General features: G+C 36.4%; 2 protein-coding genes across 2 annotated transcripts in view; one reads left to right on the forward strand and one right to left on the reverse strand.

The window, feature by feature from the left end:
- Positions 1–20,431, reverse strand: part of LOC116370645 (NLR family CARD domain-containing protein 3-like) — a 277,910-nt gene that overhangs the window by 64,150 nt on the left and 193,329 nt on the right. The window lies entirely within an intron of this gene.
- On the forward strand, positions 1,020–18,140 carry LOC116370639 (NLR family CARD domain-containing protein 3-like). Its single transcript, XM_031819840.1, has 4 exons — positions 1,020–1,158; positions 15,377–15,493; positions 15,692–15,756; positions 16,329–18,140. The coding sequence occupies exons 1-4, from the start codon at positions 1,031–1,033 to the stop codon at positions 18,101–18,103; spliced, it is 2,085 nt and encodes a 694-aa protein (XP_031675700.1). The 5' UTR covers positions 1,020–1,030; the 3' UTR covers positions 18,104–18,140.

Genomic DNA, 20,431 nt, shown 5'->3' on the forward strand with positions numbered 1-20,431 from the left:
GCATCATCATATCATGTTGAACAAAGCAACACACTAGAATGAGAGACATTATTCAAAGAGAAAGTGAGACATTATTATTATTATTATTATATATTAGATATTGTTATTATTACTATTATTATATTATTATTATTATGGACAAAAGGTGAAAAATATAAAATCACCTGACTGTTTGGATGTGTCTGTTAGTAAATGTTTTATTTCTAAGAGATAATGAATAAAAGAGAACAATTGACCTTCAATAATTAATTGTCACTGTGTTAAACACAACCAACATGTTGGATCTCTGTTTAGTTGTCACTGTGTTAAACACAACCAACATGTTGGATCTCTGTTTAGTTGTCACTGTGTTAACCACAACCAACATGTTGGATCTCTGTTTAGTTGTCACTGTGTTAAACACAACCAACATGATGGATCTCTGTTTAGTTGTCACTGTGTTAAACACAACCAACATGTTGGATCTCTGTTCAGTTGTCACTGTGTTAACCACAACCAACATGTTGGATCTCTGTTTAGTTGTCACTGTGTTAACCACAACCAACATGTTGGATCTCTGTTTAGTTGTCACTGTGTTAAACACAACCAACATGTTGGATCTCTGTTTAGTTGTCACTGTGTTAAACACAACCAACATGATGGATCTCTGTTTAGTTGTCACTGTGTTAACCACAACCAACATGTTGGATCTCTGTTTAGTTGTCACTGTGTTAAACACAACCAACATGTTGGATCTCTGTTTAGTTGTCACTGTGTTAACCACAACCAACATGTTGGATCTCTGTTTAGTTGTCACTGTGTTAACCACAACCAACATGATGGATCTCTGTTTAGTTGTCACTGTGTTAACCACAACCAACATGTTGGATCTCTGTTTAGTTGTCACTGTGTTAACCACAACCAAGATGATGGATCTCTGTTTAGTTGTCACTGTGTTAACCACAACCAACATGTTGGATCTCTGTTTAGGGATCAGTGCTCTAAAATGAGTCTCTCTGGGGAGAAAGAGGAGGGGGGCCCTGCCTCTAAAATGAGACTCACTGGGGAGAGAGAGGAGGGGGGCCCTGCCTCTAAAATGAGTCTCTCTGGGGAGAGAGAGAAGGGGGGCCCTGCCTCTAAAAGGAATGTCTCTGGGGAACATGGCACCAAATCTAAGAGGTGAGAGGACCATTTTTTAAAGATTTTATGAATTGTTTATATCCAAAACACAATGTCCACCATCTTTTCACAGTTGTGTTTTTTCATGAGAAATGAAGGCTGATGGGTGTGTAAAATATTACTGTTCTAAGACATTACATTTTAAATAGAGTTTAGTGTTTTTACATTTTACTGAACATCACAGCAAGATTAAACTAATATTGTCACATTCTCTAGATTATCCCATTTAATTTGCGCCATAAAGCCCCACAGTGAAGGTGTCATAATACCCATAACACCTAGCGGTCAAACAGGGAAATGGTTCCAATAGTTTTATAGAGCCCCACAGTGGAGGTGTTATAATACCCATAACACCTAGCGGTCAAACAGGGAAATGGTTCCAATAGTTTTATAGAGCCCCACAGTGGAGGTGTCATAATACCCATAACACCTAGCGATCAAACAGGGAAATGGTTCCAATAGTTTTATAGAGCCCCACAGTGGAGGTGTCATAATACCCATAACACCTAGCGGTCAAACAGGGAAATGGTTCCAATAGTTTTATAGAGCCCCACAGTGGAGGTGTCATAATACCCATAACACCTAGTGGTCAAACAGGGAAATGGTTCCAATAGTTTATAGAGCCCCACAGTGGAGGTGTCATAATACCCATAACACCTAGCGGTCAAACAGGGAAATGGTTCCAATAGTTTTGTAGAGCCCCACAGTGGAGGTGTCATGATACCCATAACACCTAGCGGTCAAACAGGGAAATGGTTCCAATAGTTTTGTAGAGCCCCACAGTGGAGGTGTCATGATACCCATAACACCTAGCGGTCAAACAGGGAAATGGTTCCAATAGTTTTTCCAATAGAAAACATGAGCTGGAGCACACCCAGATATTTTTTATCCATATATAAACTCCATGTATAAACTCCATGTATAAACTCCATATATAAACTCCATATATAAACTCCATATATAAACTCCATATATAAACTCCATATATAAACTCCATGTATAAACTCCATGTATAAACTCCATGTATAAACTCCATATATAAACTCCATATATAAACTCCATATATAAACTCCATATATAAACTCCATGTATAAACTCCATATATAAACTCCATATATAAACTCCATATATAAACTCCCACTCCATATACTGTATAAACTCCATATATAAACTCCATATATAAACTCCATATATAAACTCCATGTATAAACTCCATATACTGTATAAACTCCATATATAAACTCCATATATAAACTCCAATATATAAACTCCATATATAAACTCCATGTATAAACTCCATATACTGTATAAACTCCATATATAAACTCCATATATAAACTCCATATACTGTATAAACTCCATATACTGTATAAACTCATATATAAACTCCATATACTGTATAAACTCCATATATAAACTCCATATACTGTATAAACTCCATATATAAACTCCATATACTGTATAAACTCCATATATAAACTCCATATACTGTATAACTCCATATATAAACTCCATATATAAACTCCATATACTGTATAAACTCCATATATAATCTCCATATATAAACTCCATATATAAACTCCATATATAAACTCCATATACTGGTATAAACTCCATATATAACTCCATATACTGTATAAACTCCATATACTGTATAAACTCCATATATAAACTCCATATACTGTATAAAACTCCATATATAAACTCCATATACTGTATAAACTCCATATATAAACTCCATATACTGTATAAACTCCATATATAAACTCCATATATAAACTCCATATATAAACTCCATATACTGTATAAACTCCATATATAAACTCCATATATAAACTCCATATATAAACTCCATATATAAACTCCATATATAAACTCCATATACTGTATAAACTCCATATATAAACTCCATATATAAACTCCATATATAAACTCCATATATAAACTCCATATATAAACTCCATATACTGTATAAACTCCATATATAAACTCCATATATAAACTCCATATACTGTATAAACTCCATATACTGTATAAACTCCATATATAAACTCCATATACTGTATAAACTCCATATATAAACTCCATATACTGTATAAACTCCATATATAAACTCCATATACTGTATAAACTCCATATATAAACTCCATATACTGTATAAACTCCATATATAAACTCCATATATAAACTCCATATACTGTATAAACTCCATATATAAACTCCATATACTGTATAAACTCCATATATAAACTCCATGTATAAACTCCATATATAAACTCCATATACTGTATGAACTCCATATATAAACTCCATATATAAACTCCATATATAAACTCCATATACTGTATAAACTCCATATATAAACTCCATATACTGTATAAACTCCATATACTGTATAAACTCCATATATAAACTCCATATACTGTATAAACTCCATATATAAACTCCATATACTGTATAAACTCCATATATAAACTCCATATACTGTATAAACTCCATATATAAACTCCATATATAAACTCCATATATAAACTCCATATACTGTATAAACTCCATATATAAACTCCATATATAAACTCCATATATAAACTCCATATACTGTATAAACTCCATATATAAACTCCATATACTGTATAAACTCCATATATAAACTCCATGTATAACTCCATATACTGTATAAACTCCATATATAAACTCCATATATAAACTCCATATATAAACTCCATATATAAACTCCATATATAAACTCCATATACTGTATAAACTCCATATATAAACTCCATGTATAAACTCCATGTATAAACTCCATATATAAACTCCATATATAAACTCCATATATAAACTCCATATATAAACTCCATATATAAACTCCATATATAAACTCCATATACTGTATAACTCCATATATAAACTCCATGTATAAACTCCATATATAAACTCCATATATAAACTCCATATACTGTATAAACTCCATATATAAACTCCATGTATAAACTCCATGTATAAACTCCATATATAAACTCCATATATAAACTCCATATATAAACTCCATATACTGTATAAACTCCATATATAAACTCCATATATAAACTCCATGTATAAACTCCATATATAAACTCCATATACTGTATAAACTCCATATATAAACTCCATATATAACTCCATATAAACTCCATATATAAACTCCATATACTGTATAAACTCCATATATAAACTCCATGTATAAACTCCATGTATAAACTCCATATATAAACTCCATATATAAACTCCATATATAAACTCCATATACTGTATAAACTCCATATATAAACTCCATATATAAACTCCATATACTGTATAAACTCCATATATAAACTCCATGTATAAACTCCATGTATAAACTCCATATATAAACTCCATATATAAACTCCATATATAAACTCCATATACTGTATAAACTCCATATATAAACTCCATGTATAAACTCCATATACTGTATAAACTCCATATATAAACTCCATGTATAAACTCCATGTATAAACTCCATATATAAACTCCATATATAAACTCCATATATAAACTCCATATATAAACTCCATGTATAAACTCCATATATAAACTCCATATATAAACTCCATGTATAAACTCCATATATAAACTCCATATATAAACTCCATGTATAAACTCCATATATAAACTCCATATATAAACTCCATATACTGTATAAACTCCATATATAAACTCCATATATAAACTCCATATATAAACTCCATATATAAACTCCATATATAAACTCCATGTATAAACTCCATGTATAAACTCCATATATAAACTCCATATATAAACTCCATATATAAACTCCATATATAAACTCCATGTATAAACTCCATATATAAACTCCATATACTGTATAAACTCCCTATATAAACTCCATATACTGTATAAACTCCATATATAAACTACATATATAAACTCCATATATAAACTCCATATATAAACTCCATATATAAACTCCATGTATAAACTCCATGTATAAACTCCATATATAAACTCCATATATAAACTCCATATATAAACTCCATATATAAACTCCATGTATAAACTCCATATATAAACTCCATATACTGTATAAACTCCCTATATAAACTCCATATACTGTATAAACTCCATATATAAACTCCATATACTGTATAAACTCCATATATAAACTCCATATATAAACTCCATATATAAACTCCATATATAAACTCCATATATAAACTCCATATATAAACTCCATGTATAAACTCCATCTATAACTCCATATATAAACTCCATATACTGTATAAACTCCATATATAAACTCCATATATAAACTCCATATACTGTATAAACTCCATATATAAACTCCATATATAAACTCCATATATAAACTCCATATATAAACTCCATGTATAAACTCCATATATAAACTCCATATATAAACTCCATATACTATATAACTCCATATATAAACTCCATGTACTGTATAAAACTCCATGTATAAACTCCATATATAAACTCCATATATAATCTCCATATACTATATAAACTCCATATATAAACTCCATGTACTGTATAAACTCCATATATAAACTCCATATATAAACTCCATGTACTGTATAAACTCCATATATAAACTCCATATATAAACTCCATGTATAAACTCCATATTTAAACTCCATGTATAATATATAAACTCCATGTATAAACTCCATGTATAAACTCCATATATAACTCCATATATAAACTCCATGTATAAACTCCATGTATAAACTCCATATATAAACTCCATGTATAATATATAAACTCCATATATAAACTCCATATATAAACTCCATATATAAACTCCATGTATAAACTCCATCTATAAACTCCATATATAAACTCCATATACTGTATAAACTCCATATATAAACTCCATATATAAACTCCATATACTGTATAAACTCCATATATAAACTCCATATATAAACTCCATATATAAACTCCATATATAAACTCCATGTATAAACTCCATATATAAACTCCATATATAAACTCCATATACTATATAAACTCCATATATAAACTCCATGTACTGTATAAACTCCATGTATAAACTCCATATATAAACTCCATATATAAACTCCATATACTATATAAACTCCATATATAAACTCCATGTACTGTATAAACTCCATATATAAACTCCATATATAAACTCCATGTACTGTATAAACTCCATATATAAACTCCATATATAAACTCCATGTATAAACTCCATATTTAAACTCCATGTATAATATATAAACTCCATATACTGTATAAACTCCATGTATAAACTCCATATATAAACTCCATGTATAAACTCCATGTATAAACTCCATATATAAACTCCATATATAAACTCCATATATAAACTCCATGTATAAACTCCATGTATAAACTCCATATATAAACTCCATATATAAACTCCATATATAAACTCCATATACTGTATAAACTCCATATATAAACTCCATATACTGTATAAACTCCATGTATAAACTCCATGTATAAACTCCATATATAAACTCCATATACTGTATAAACTCCATATATAAACTCCATGTATAAACTCCATATATAAACTCCATGTATAAACTCCATATATAAACTCCATATACTGTATAAACTCCATATATATAAACTCCATATATAAACTCCATGTATAAACTCCATATATATAAACTCCATATATAAACTCCATATACTGTATAAACTCCATATATAAACTCCATATACTGTATAAACTCCATGTATAAACTTCATATACTGTATAAACTCCATATATAAACTCCATATATAAACTCCATATATAAACTCCATATACTGTATAAACTCCATATATAAACTCCATATACTGTATAAACTCCATATATAAACTCCATATATAAACTCCATATACTGTATAAACTCCATATATATAAACTCCATATATAAACTCCATATATAAACTCCATATACTGTATAAACTCCATATATAAACTCCATATATAAACTCCATATATAAACTCCATATACTGTATAAACTCCATATATAAACTCCATATACTGTATAAACTCCATATATATAAACTCCATGTATAAACTCCATGTATAAACTCCATATATAAACTCCATATATAAACTCCATATACTGTATAAACTCCATATATAAACTCCATATACTGTATAAACTCCATATATATAAACTCCATGTATAAACTCCATGTATAAACTCCATATATAAACTCCATATATAAACTCCATATACTGTATAAACTCCATATATAAACTCCATATACTGTATAAACTCCATATATAAACTCCATGTATAAACTCCATATATAAACTCCATGTATAAACTCCATATATAAACTCCATATACTGTATAAACTCCATATATATAAACTCCATATATAAACTCCATGTATAAACTCCATGTATAAACTCCATATACTGTATAAACTTCATATATAAACTCCATGTATAAACTCCATATATAAACTCCATATATAAACTCCATATATAACTCCATATACTGTATAAACTCCATATATAAACTCCATATATAAACTCCATATATAACTCCATATATAAACTCCATATATAAACTCCATATATAAACTCCATATACTGTATAAACTCCATATAAAACTCCATATATAAACTCCATATATAAACTCCATATATAAACTCCATATATAAACTCCATGTATAAACTCCATATACTGTATAAACTCCATATATAAACTCCATGTATAAACTCCATATATAAACTCCATATATAAACTCCATATATAAACTCCATGTATAAACTCCATGTATAAACTCCATATATAAACTCCATGTATAAACTCCATATATAAACTCCATATATAAACTCCATGTATAAACTCCATATATACTGTATAAACTCCATATACTGTATAAACTCCATATACTGTATAAACTCCATGTATAATATATAAACTCCATGTATAAACTCCATATATAAACTCCCAGTAATTTATTGGGTTTTTACCAACGTTTCAGCATCACTGTGTCTTCTTCAGGGTGATGTCATGAATACTTGTACCAGGTTATGTAGACAAACAGTGCAATTAGTGCAACCAATGACAATAGAGAGGGGTGTGTCATAATTATTAAGTTAATTAGAATGAATTAATGAAACTGTTTAAAAAAACTATAGTTTATGGCATATTGAATATATTAGTCTATTGTTATCATATGAAAACATAACTGAATATTGTGCATCATATTAGCATCAACATACATTATTGTTTTGTTCAATTTCACATATTTAATTGTTTCCTATTTCAATTCATTTTTTGTTCCATGTAATCTTTTGGTTCTTAATGCATAATAAGCATCATCACCAGGAGGAACATATTGGATGCTCTCTGATAAGCTGTCGAAAGAAGATATCAATTTAAAAGAGAGAATTGTTCATATGAAGGGCCTGAGATCAAAGTCAATATTCACACCACTAGGGGTCAATGTTTTTAGGATATCCAGCAAGCCTCCCTTTGTAGTAGTAGGATCTCCATGTTACCTCCTCTGTAGTAGTAGGATCTCCATGTTACCTCCTCTGTAGTGGTAGGATCTCCATGTTACCTCCTCTCCTCTGTAGTGGTAGGATCTCCATGTTACCTCCTCTCCCTTTGTAGTAGTAGGATCTCCATGTTACCTCCTCTCCTTGGTAGAGCAACATGCTCAATGCCACACTTATAGACCACCAGTGGGGGTTACTTGAAGAGGTGTGTGATTTGTTGTCTGATTGTAGAATATGCCAGTGCTTTTTCAGGATTGCTTACATTTTCTCCCTCCTACTTGGTAAACTTGGTGCAAAAGACGGTTGTTGTTTTCTAGTAATTCCTCTCTTGGTTTTTGAGATATCTTCATCATTGCAGCATCAAGAGTTTTGTCCTTGTAGCCTCTCATTTTGAATTTATCTGTCATGTTTTTGTCATTGCTGTCAAAACCCAATAGTTTTTACACCATACAGTTTCATCTTGAGGAATTGTAGAAACACTGAAAATAAGGGATGTTTCATGTAGGGTGGAGTGGCGCGGTGGTTGTACTTGTGGGCAAATTTTGTCATCAAAGTCTGTCATTCTCTGGAATAATGGTGCTTTCAAGACAACTGAGAAGTTTGAATTATAATTTCAGTGATCTTCAGGTCGGAGCTCTAGAAAGAGGCCTGAGTTCCCCACTTGGAATTATAATGTCAGTGATCTTCAGGTCGGAGCTCTAGAAAGAGGCCTGAGTTCCCCACTTGGAATTATAATGTCAGTGATCTTCAGGTCGGAGCTCTAGAAATAGGCCTGAGTTCCCCACTTGGAATTATAATGTCAGTGATCTTCAGGTCAGAGCTCTAGAAAGAGGCCTGAGTTCCCCACTTGGAATGATAATGTCAGTGATCTTCAGGTCGGAGCTCTAGAAAGAGGCCTGAGTTCCCCACTTGGAATTATAATGTCAGTGATCTTCAGGTCGGAGCTCTAGAAAGAGGCCTGAGTTCCCCACTTGGAATTATAATGTCAGTGATCTTCAGGTCGGAGCTCTAGAAAGAGGCCTGAGTTCCCCGCTTGGAATGATAATGTCAGTGATCTTCAGGTCGGAGCTCTAGAAAGAGGCCTGAGTTCCCCGCTTGGAATTATAATGTCAGTGATCTTCAGGTCGGAGCTCTAGAAAGAGGCCTGAGTTCCCCACTTGGAATTATAATGTCAGTGATCTTCAGGTCGGAGCTCTAGAAAGAGGCCTGAGTTCCCCACTTGGAATTATAATGTCAGTGATCTTCAGGTCGGAGCTCTAGAAAGAGGCCTGAGTTCCCCACTTGGAATTATAATGTCAGTGATTTTCAGGTCGGAGCTCTAGAAAGAGGCCTGAGTTCCCCACTTGGAATTATAATGTCAGTGATCTGGTTAGGACAGCTGATGAGGCTATTATCCAGATACCTGCTGGTACCTCTTAGGACAGCTGATGAGGCTATTATCCAGATACCTGCTGGTACCTCTTAGGACAGCTGATGAGGCTATTATCCAGATACCTGCTGGTACCTCTTAGGACAGCTGATGAGGCTATTATCCAGATACCTGCTGGTACCTCTTAGGACAGCTGATGAGGCTATTATCCAGATACCTGCTGGTACCTCTTAGGACAGCTGATGAGGCTATTATCCAGATACCTGCTGGTACCTCTTAGGACAGCTGATGAGGCTATTATCCAGATACCTGCTGGTACCTCTTAGGACAGCTGATGAGGCTATTATCCAGATACCTGCTGGTACCTCTTAGGACAGCTGATGAGGCTATTATCCAGATACCTGTTGGTACCTCTTAGGACAGCTGATGAGGCTATTATCCAGATACCTGCTGGTACCTCTTAGGACAGCTGATGAGGCTATTATCCAGATACCTGCTGGTACCTCTTAGGACAGCTGATGAGGATATTATCCAGACACCTGCTGGTACCTCTTAACTGGTTAGGACAGCTGATGAGGCTATTATCCAGATACCTGCTGGTACCTCTTAGGACAGCTGATGAGGCTATTATCCAGATACCTGCTGGTACCTCTTAGGACAGCTGATGAGGCTATTATCCAGATACCTGTTGGTACCTCTTAGGACAGCTGATGAGGCTATTATCCAGATACCTGCTGGTACCTCTTAGGACAGCTGATGAGGCTATTATCCAGATACCTGCTGGTACCTCTTAGGACAGCTGATGAGGCTATTATCCAGACACCTGCTGGTACCTCTTAACTGGTTAGGACAGCTGATGAGGCTATTATCCAGATACCTGCTGGTACCTCTTAGGACAGCTGATGAGGCTATTATCCAGATACCTGCTGGTACCTCTTAGGACAGCTGATGAGGCTATTATCCAGATACCTGCTGGTACCTCTTAGGACAGCTGATGAGGCTATTATCCAGATACCTGCTGGTACCTCTTAGGACAGCTGATGAGGCTATTATCCAGATACCTGCTGGTACCTCTTAGGACAGCTGATGAGGCTATTATCCAGATACCTGCTGGTACCTCTTAGGACAGCTGATGAGGCTATTATCCAGATACCTGTTGGTACCTCTTAGGACAGCTGATGAGGCTATTATCCAGATACCTGCTGGTACCTCTTAGGACAGCTGATGAGGCTATTATCCAGATACCTGCTGGTACCTCTTAACTGGTTAGGACAGCTGATGAGGCTATTATCCAGACACCTGCTCGTACCTCTTACAGCTCATGAGGTGTCCTAAATATCTTCCAACTAGATGAATGAAGAGGCTTTAATGCATAACTTTAATTTATACCCATAAGAGTAGGACTAAAATGTCTTTATTCTCAACAGTTATAACACCCACATTTATACTCTGAGACGCTTTGTGGATATGGACCCAGATCTCAAAAAACTGTTTACAAAAGGAATATGTTTTGTTTTACATAATAAAAAATGAATATTACTGATGTAGCCCACTTTAAAGACTGGGTTTAGTCTATTGTGTGGCACTGCTCATGTTCATCCACGTTCGGTGTGGCGCTAAGCATATTGTCACGTTACGTGCAGAGTGGGCTGATTTTGGGGAATAATGATGGAGTTCACTACATTGTTGAGACCAAAGTTTATTGTTCAAATTGCTTTTTTCTTTATGGTCAGGGACAGTATGAGTGTAGCCAGATCCTTTTCACTCTCTATCCTTGTTTCAATTTGTGGTTCACCGGATTCATCATCGAGACGAGGGACAGACGAACGACCTGCTAACTAACCAAGCTAGTCGTTACAGCTCGGTAAGCTAGCTAGCTACTCTACCAGCAGCATCCTAGTTACCATAGCTACCACTACATCATCAGTCGTTACAGCTAGGTAAGCTAGCTAGCTACTCTACCTGCAGCATCCTAGTTACCATAGCTACTCTACCAGCAGCATCCTAGTTACCATAGCTACCACTACATCATCACCGGCTGCCTGCATTTCTTGTGGACCGATGGAGCTCCCCGGTTGTTTCTTCCACCTGTTAAATCCCGGTGAGGCTTCTCCCTCTCTCGTTGACGGATGCTGGCTACCTCTGTCCGGTTCTCCTCTCTTCACTAGATGGACGGTAACTTTAGTGTTTAACCCCTTCTGTGTCCAAGGACCGAACCTTTGAATATTGTTTTCGGGGCGCCTCAAGGAGGCTGGACACATGACATTTTTAACAAAACAATTTTTTTTCTGATAAAAACATGTTAATTGCATCCCCCATTTAGTCCAGTTTCATAATATTACCTTATGTCCCTAGTTAGGTAATCATGATCAAAATTCTACCTCAGATTATGAGCCTAGCAAGTTTCACAAATGAGTGATGTAGTAGCCACAGAAGGCCACAGGGATTATGAGCCTAGCAAGTGTCACAAATGAGTGATGTAGTACCCACAGAAGGCCACAGGGATTATGAGCCTAGCAAGTGTCACAAATGAGTGATGTAGTACCCACAGAAGGCCACAGGGATTATGAGCCTAGCAAGTGTCACAAATGAGTGATGTAGTACCCACAGAAGGCCACAGGGATTATGAGCCTAGCAAGTGTCACAAATGAGTGATGTAGTACCCACAGAAGGCCACAGGGATTATGAGCCTAGCAAGTGTCACAAATGAGTGATGTAGTACCCACAGAAGGCCACAGGGATTATGAGCCTAGCAAGTGTCACAAATGAGTGATGTAGTACCCACAGAAGGCCACAGGGATTATGAGCCTAGCAAGTGTCACAAATGAGTGATGTAGTACCCACAGAAGGCCACAGGGAGGAGAAAGAGACATTTCAACCCATATGGTTTTTGGCCTTAAAAACAACAAACCTAAAAATCTATCAAATGTATTTATAAAGCATATGTCACAAAGAACCATTCCCTCTCTCTCTCTCTCCCCCTCCTCCTCACATCCATATGACAGCAAGGAGGTAGATATCAAACGTATTTATAAAGCCCTTTTCACATCAGCATATGTCACAAAGTGCAAAACAGAAACTCTAACCCTACGTATGACCTATTTTAGCCTTAACCCCTAACCCCAAATCTAGGATAGGGTAGCCTAGAACTCTTTTAGAAACTATTTTAGTAATAACATTATGTTAGTGAATACCATTATAATTTGTTATTTTATTATATTTATTATTGCAGGGCAGAACACTTGATAAACAAGCCACATTAGTTGTATTTTTCAATTGTGGTTTGAACTGGGTGATCAAGTAAACTCTATGTGAACGTCCAGCAACTGGCGTGGGTAGATGGGGCAGGTTTGAGACTGATCTAAGGAATTATTAACAAGGGAAATATTCTTTATTTCTCAGCTGCATCACCAATGTCTGTACGTGAATTAAGAACGTCTAATTGCTAAATTTCCAATAGATGGCAGCATAAGACCACGAAGCATCAGTTATAGGCTACAAGCAGCAATATGATGGACCACGAAGCATCAGTTATAGGCTACAAGCAGCAATATGATGGACCACGAAGCATCAGTTATAGGCTACAAGCAGCAATATGATGGACCACGAAGCATCAGTTATAGGCTACAAGCAGCAATATGATGGACCATGAAGCATCAGTTATAGACTACAAGCAGCAATATGATGGACCATGAAGCATCAGTTATAGGCTACAAGCAGCAATATGATGGACCATGAAGCATCAGTTATAGACTACAAGCAGCAATATGATGGACCATGAAGCATCAGTTATAGACTACAAGCAGCAATATGATGGACCATGAAGCATCAGTTATAGACTACAAGCAGCAATATGATTGACATAAAATAGCATACAACTACAGACTATATGATTCCCATTATTTTCTAAAATGGTCACTCATTACTTTAGTTAACTATATATCTCATATTAGGGCTGTGTTGCTATTGGGAGAGCAAAAAAATAGTGACTATAGCAGGTAAATTATCACTAGTCAGAACCTCAACCTCAGTAGACATTCATTATAAAAATCATCTTAATATCTGATATTGTGAGTAAATAACCTCGAGAGTGCGTCTTCCAGCCCTTCAATAAATTACATCATTCAACCCTCCCGGTTAGTAAATGTACCTCAACATCCCCCGGAGAAGGCAGAGTAACGACACCATCCTTTTAGCGGGGCTGAGTTGACTACTAGCGAGAGAAGGCAGAGTGTCTCGAAGCTGGTTGATAAATTTGACAGTGAATGTACCTGGAAAATACGTTTTTCTAGACCAGAGGTGACTAAATTCCTTTTCAGGCTTATTGATAATCGTGTGACAACACCACCTTTTTAGTGGGGATAAGTTGACTACTTGCTCGAGAAGGCAGAGCAGCTTGAGGCTGGTTGATGAATTTGACAATGAATGAAAATATGTTTTTCTCAACCAGATGTGACTGAATTAATGTTCAGGTTTATTGATAATCGTTATATTAATAATATTAAATTATTGATAATCGTTATATTAATAATATTAAATTATTGATAATCATTATATTAATAATATTAAATTATTGATAATCATTATATTAATAATATTAAATTATTGATAATTATTATAATAATGAAGTATAATTTCAAAACATGATCATAAAACCAGGAAATAATAAACATGAATCATCATTATATTATTATATTATTCTACTTACTCTACTCTATTACTTTACTCCACAGTAATCTGTTAAATGCTGTTTCAGTGCTTCCTCTTGTGTTAGCAGTGTGGAAAGGGACAGGAAGAAGCACACAGGAGTTTTCCTGTGAGGGGGAGTGGTGGTGTATCCAGGGAGGAAACTAAACTAATCTTCTGAAATGTCATTAGTGGTCTTATGCTGCCATCTATTGGAATTATGTAGCAACTGCAGTAGTACTGAATAATGTGTAATTCCTTACTAAAGTAGTAATTATATCAAATGTTCTAGTTCATTTTCCCATTTACAACCATAAAATAACTATTTATAGCATAACAAACAATGAAACTCGCTTAACTCAATAACACCAAACACCAGTTAATTGGATTAAAAACGATTTATTTGGATGGGTGCCAAAGTAACAGTCCTGTAGTCAAATGAGAGCTCTACAGTAGGTACCAAAACATTTTCTCAAAAGTTACAAGTTTATCAACGTTCAAAGCAGAACGACTTTCCCATTGTTCCTCAACTGTCTAATTTTCCAGCTCAGCTGAAACTTATGTTTTCCCATCTGAGAGATGTAATGTTTGTCTCTGTTGTGTTGAAGTCCAATCAAGCAGGAGAGACCAGCCTCCCCTGTTCCCAGCTGTGTGTCCATGAAGAGTGACAAGTCTATGGAACAACCTATAGAGTTTAGAGAGGGAGACTTTTCTACTGAACAAAGGTAAGAAGAACTCATGGGTCCTGGTCAGTGAGTTAAACAACACTGTCTCTAGTCATTTCTCCTCTCCCATTTTCCCATTTATTGTTGTTGTTTTCATAATCCATAGGCTCATCATTTTGTCCATTTGCATAGTCCTAAAACAATATTAAACAAACACAACATTCCCTCCTTGTGTGTGTGTGTGCTCTCCATATTCAGTGGTGCTGATATGCACGTCCTGAGGAAAATGAACCAGAAGGAGCTTGCTGACACACTGGAGAAATGTAAGATCTGTCTGCCTCATGTTGAATGGTGTTTTATAACATTTAAAAGCTGTAGCTAAAGTACAGCTAAAGTAGCTGTGTAACTCAATGATATTGTAGCAGCCTTAACACAACACCTTTTTTTATTTATTTTTAACCAGGCAAGTCAGTTAAGAACATATTCTTATTTTCAATGACGGCCTGGGAACAATGGGTTAACTGCCTGTTCAGGGGCAGAACGACAGATTTGTACCTTGTCAGCTCGGGGGTTTGAACTCGCAACCTTCCGGTTACTAGTCCAACGCTCTAACCACTAGGCTACGCTGCCACCCCAAAGTGACCTCATCAAGTAGCAGCAGGGATGTGTTGTGGTGATTCATTTAGAGAGAGAGAGAGAACATTAATAATACCATCAATAATACCAATAATAATATAATCAGTCACACCAGTCTGTAATGCATTATGAAAACATTTACACATTTATACAGTCAGTTAAGAGAATAAATTATTATAATGTAAAACTTTATAACAGTCCTACAATACTGTAGACATTAAAACAGACGTAATATTAATATCCTCTGTGTTATTTCTAGATTCAGATGATCCTGCTGTGATTTGCCAACGTGAACTCAAATCTAATCTAAAGAAGAAGTTTCAATGTGTATTTGAGGGGATCGCTAAACAAGGAAACCCAACACTTCTCAATAAGATCTACACAGAGCTCTACATCACAGAGGGTGGAACAGGAGAGGTCAATAATGAACATGAGCTGAGACAGATTGAGACAACAACCAGGAAACAAGCAAGACCAGAGACAGCAATCAAATGTAATGACATCTTCAAACCCTTAACTGGACAAGACAAACCTATCAGAACTGTGCTGACAAAGGGAGTCGCTGGCATTGGAAAAACAGTCTCTGTGCAGAAGTTCATTCTGGACTGGGCTGAAGGAAAAGCAAATCAGGATGTCCAATTTGTATTTTCATTCCCTTTCCGGGAGCTGAATTTGATGAAAGAGGACAAACACACTTTCATTGAACTTCTTAATCACTTCTCAATGGAAACCAAAGAATCAAGAATCTCCAACTACGACAAGTACAAAGTTCTGTTCATCTTTGATGGTCTGGATGAGTGCCAACTGCCCCTAGACTTCCAGAAGAACAAGATATGTTGTGACGTCACAGAGTCAACCTCAGTGGATGTTCTGCTGACAAATCTCATCAAGGGAAATCTGCTTCCCTCTGCTCTCCTCTGGATAACTACCCGACCTGCAGCAGCCAATAAGATCCCTGCAGCGTGTGTTGACCAGGTGATAGAGGTACGAGGGTTCAATGACCCACAGAAGGAAGAGTACTTCAGGAACAGATTCAGTGATGAGGACATGGCCAGCAGAATCATCTCACACATAAAGACATCAAGGAGCCTCCACATCATGTGCCACGTTCCAGTCTTCTGTTGGATTTCTGCAACAGTCCTTGAACACATGCTAAAACATAAGAGAGAAGAGATGCCCAAGAATCTGACTGAGATGTACACACACCTTGTGGTGTTTCATACTAAACAAAATAATGAAAAGTATCTTGGGAAAGAAGAGACAGGTCCACACTGGAATAAAGAGAGCATTCTGTCACTGGGAAAACTGGCTTTTCAACAGCTTGTGAAGGGCAATCTGATTTTCTATGAAGAAGACCTGAAAGAGTCTGGCATTGATGTCAATGAAGCCTCAGTGTACTCAGGATTGTGCACACAGCTCTTTAAAGAGGAATGTGGGCTGTACCAGGACAAGGTGTACTGCTTTGTTCATCTGAGCATTCAGGAGTTTCTGGCTGCTGTATATGTGTTCCTCTCATTCATCAACAACAATGAGAATCTAATGGATGAACTGCAAACAAAAGACAAGCCTGAAGTTACTTTCTACAAGAGTGCTGTGGATAAAGCCTTACAAAGTGAGACAGGAAACCTGGACCTTTTCCTCCGCTTCCTTCTGGGCCTCTCACTGGAGTCCAATCAGAAGCACTTGCGAGGTCTACTGACAAAGACAAGAAGCAGCTCACAGAGCCATGAAGAAACAGTCAAGTACATCAAGGAGAAGATCGGGGAGGATCTCTCTCCAGAGAGGAGCATCAATCTGTTCCACTGTCTGAATGAACTAAATGACCATTCTCTAGTGAAGGAGATCCAAAGATACCTGAGCTCAGGAAGTCTCTCTGGAGGCAAACTGTCATCTGCACAGTGGTCAGCTCTGGTCTTTGTGTTGCTGACTTCAGAAAAGGAGCTGGATGTGTTTGACCTGAAGAAATACTCCAGATCAGAGGAAGGTCTTCTGAGGCTGCTGCCAGTGGTCAAAGCCTCCAGAGCTGCTCTGTGAGTAAATAAAATGACATATAATAACTAATCATCAGGAATAAATATTCAGTTTAGAGAAAAATATGTATTATAATATGTATATAATATTATATTGAAAAACATATTGAATCAATGCTTTGATGTTCACATCAGTATAACAATATGTATAACAATATGACCATACAATTCTAGGAGACAGAAGATGAATCTATATGTTGTTTGAGAGAATCAACCAAATGCATCTACCATTGTCCTTCTACACTACTGGTGTTAAATTAACAGTGTGTTTGTGAAGTCATGATGATCTCTTTGTCAGGCTGTCAGGCTGTGGAGTCACAGAGGAAGGCTGTCCTTCTCTGGTCTCAGCTCTGGAGTCAAACCCCTCACACCTGAGAGAGCTGGATCTGAGTAACAATGACCTGAAGGATTCAGGAGTGAAGCTGCTCTCTGCTGGACTGGGGAATCCCCACTGTAAACTGGAGACTCTGAGGTCACACACACAATGGACACACTGAACACACACACTGGACACACACACTTGACACACACACACACACACACACACACACTGGAAACACACACACACTGGACAAACACGCAAACTGGACACAAACACACACACTGGACACACACACACACACACACACACACACACACACACACACACACACACACACACACACACACACACACACACACAGGACAAACACACTGGACACACTGGACAGACACACACAAACAATGGACACACCCACACATACTGGACACACACAAACTGGACACACACAGACTCTACACACACACACATTCTGAACACACACAAACAGACACACACTGGATGGTTAATTTAGTTGTGTTTGAAACATGTTATCTTCTTACTTAGAAAGACAATTTCTCAAATCCAAAACATTCAGTTACTTTTTGGCCAAAACACAACCCAAAACACAACCAAAACACAACCAAAACACAACCCAAAACACAACCAAAACACAACCAAAACACAACCCAAAACACAACCCAAAACACAACCAAAACACAACCCAAAACACAACCAAAACACAACCCAAAACACAACCAAAACACAACCCAAAACACAACCCAAAACACAACCCAAAACACAACCAAAACACAACCAAAACACAACCCAAAACACAACCCAAAACACAACCAAAACACAACCCAAAACACAACCAAAACACAACCAAAACACAACCCAAAACAAACTGCAAATGCAACCAAAGCGTTTGGGACCAAATACTAAACTTTTGACTACTTTAATACACTATAATAAATTAAAATGAATGAATTAGTCAGAATACTTTTAAAATATTTAAAAGGGGGACTATGTAGATATATAAAGAGAATAAACCAAACAACATACAGGAACTCAAGTCCTTCTGTTCACCTGACTTAGAATTCCTCACAATCAAATGTCGTCCACATTATTTACCAAGGGAATTCTCTTCGATTATAATCACAGCCGTATATATTCCCCCCAAGCAGACACATCGATGGCCCTGAACAAACATTATTTGACTCTTTACAAACTGGAAACCACATATCCTGAGGCTGTATTCATTGTAGCTGGGGATTTTAACAAGGCTAATCTGAAAACAAGGCTCCCTAAATTGTAAAAGCATATCAATTGCGCAACAAGGTCTGGTAAAACCTTGGATCATTGCTATTCTAACTTCCGCGACGCATATAAGGCCCTCCCCCACCCTCCTTTCAGAAAAGCTGACCGCGACTCCATTTTGTTGCTCCCTGCCTACAGACGGAAAGTCAAACAGGAAGCTCCCGAGCTCAGGTCTGTTCAACGCTTGGTCCAACCAATCTGATTCCACACTTCAAGACTGCTTCGATCAAGTGGATTGGGATATGTTCCGCATTGCGTCCAACAACAACATTGACGAATACGCTGATTCGGTGAGCGAGTTCATTTGAAAGTGCATTGATGATGTCGTTCCCATAGCAACGATTAAAACATTCCCAAACCAGAAACCGTGGATTGATGGCAGCATTCGTGTGAAACTGAAAGCGCAAACCACTGCTTTTAACCATGGCAAGATGACCGGAAACATGACCGAATATAAACAGTGTAGCTATTCCCTCCGCAAGGCAATCAAACAAGCTAAGCGTCAGTATAGAGACAAAGTAGAGTCACAATTCAACGGCTCAGACACAAGAGGTATGTGGCAGGGTCTACAGACAATCACGGATTACAAAAAGAAGGACCAGGATGTCTTTCTCCCAGACAGACCAAATAACTTTTTTGCCCGCTTTGAGGACAATACAGTGCCACTGACACGGCCCGCTACCAAAACCTGCGGACTCTCCTTCACTGCAGCCG

Source organism: Oncorhynchus kisutch, unplaced genomic scaffold (assembly GCF_002021735.2).
Source record: "Oncorhynchus kisutch isolate 150728-3 unplaced genomic scaffold, Okis_V2 scaffold2680, whole genome shotgun sequence".
Taxonomy (NCBI): Eukaryota; Metazoa; Chordata; class Actinopteri; order Salmoniformes; family Salmonidae; genus Oncorhynchus; species Oncorhynchus kisutch.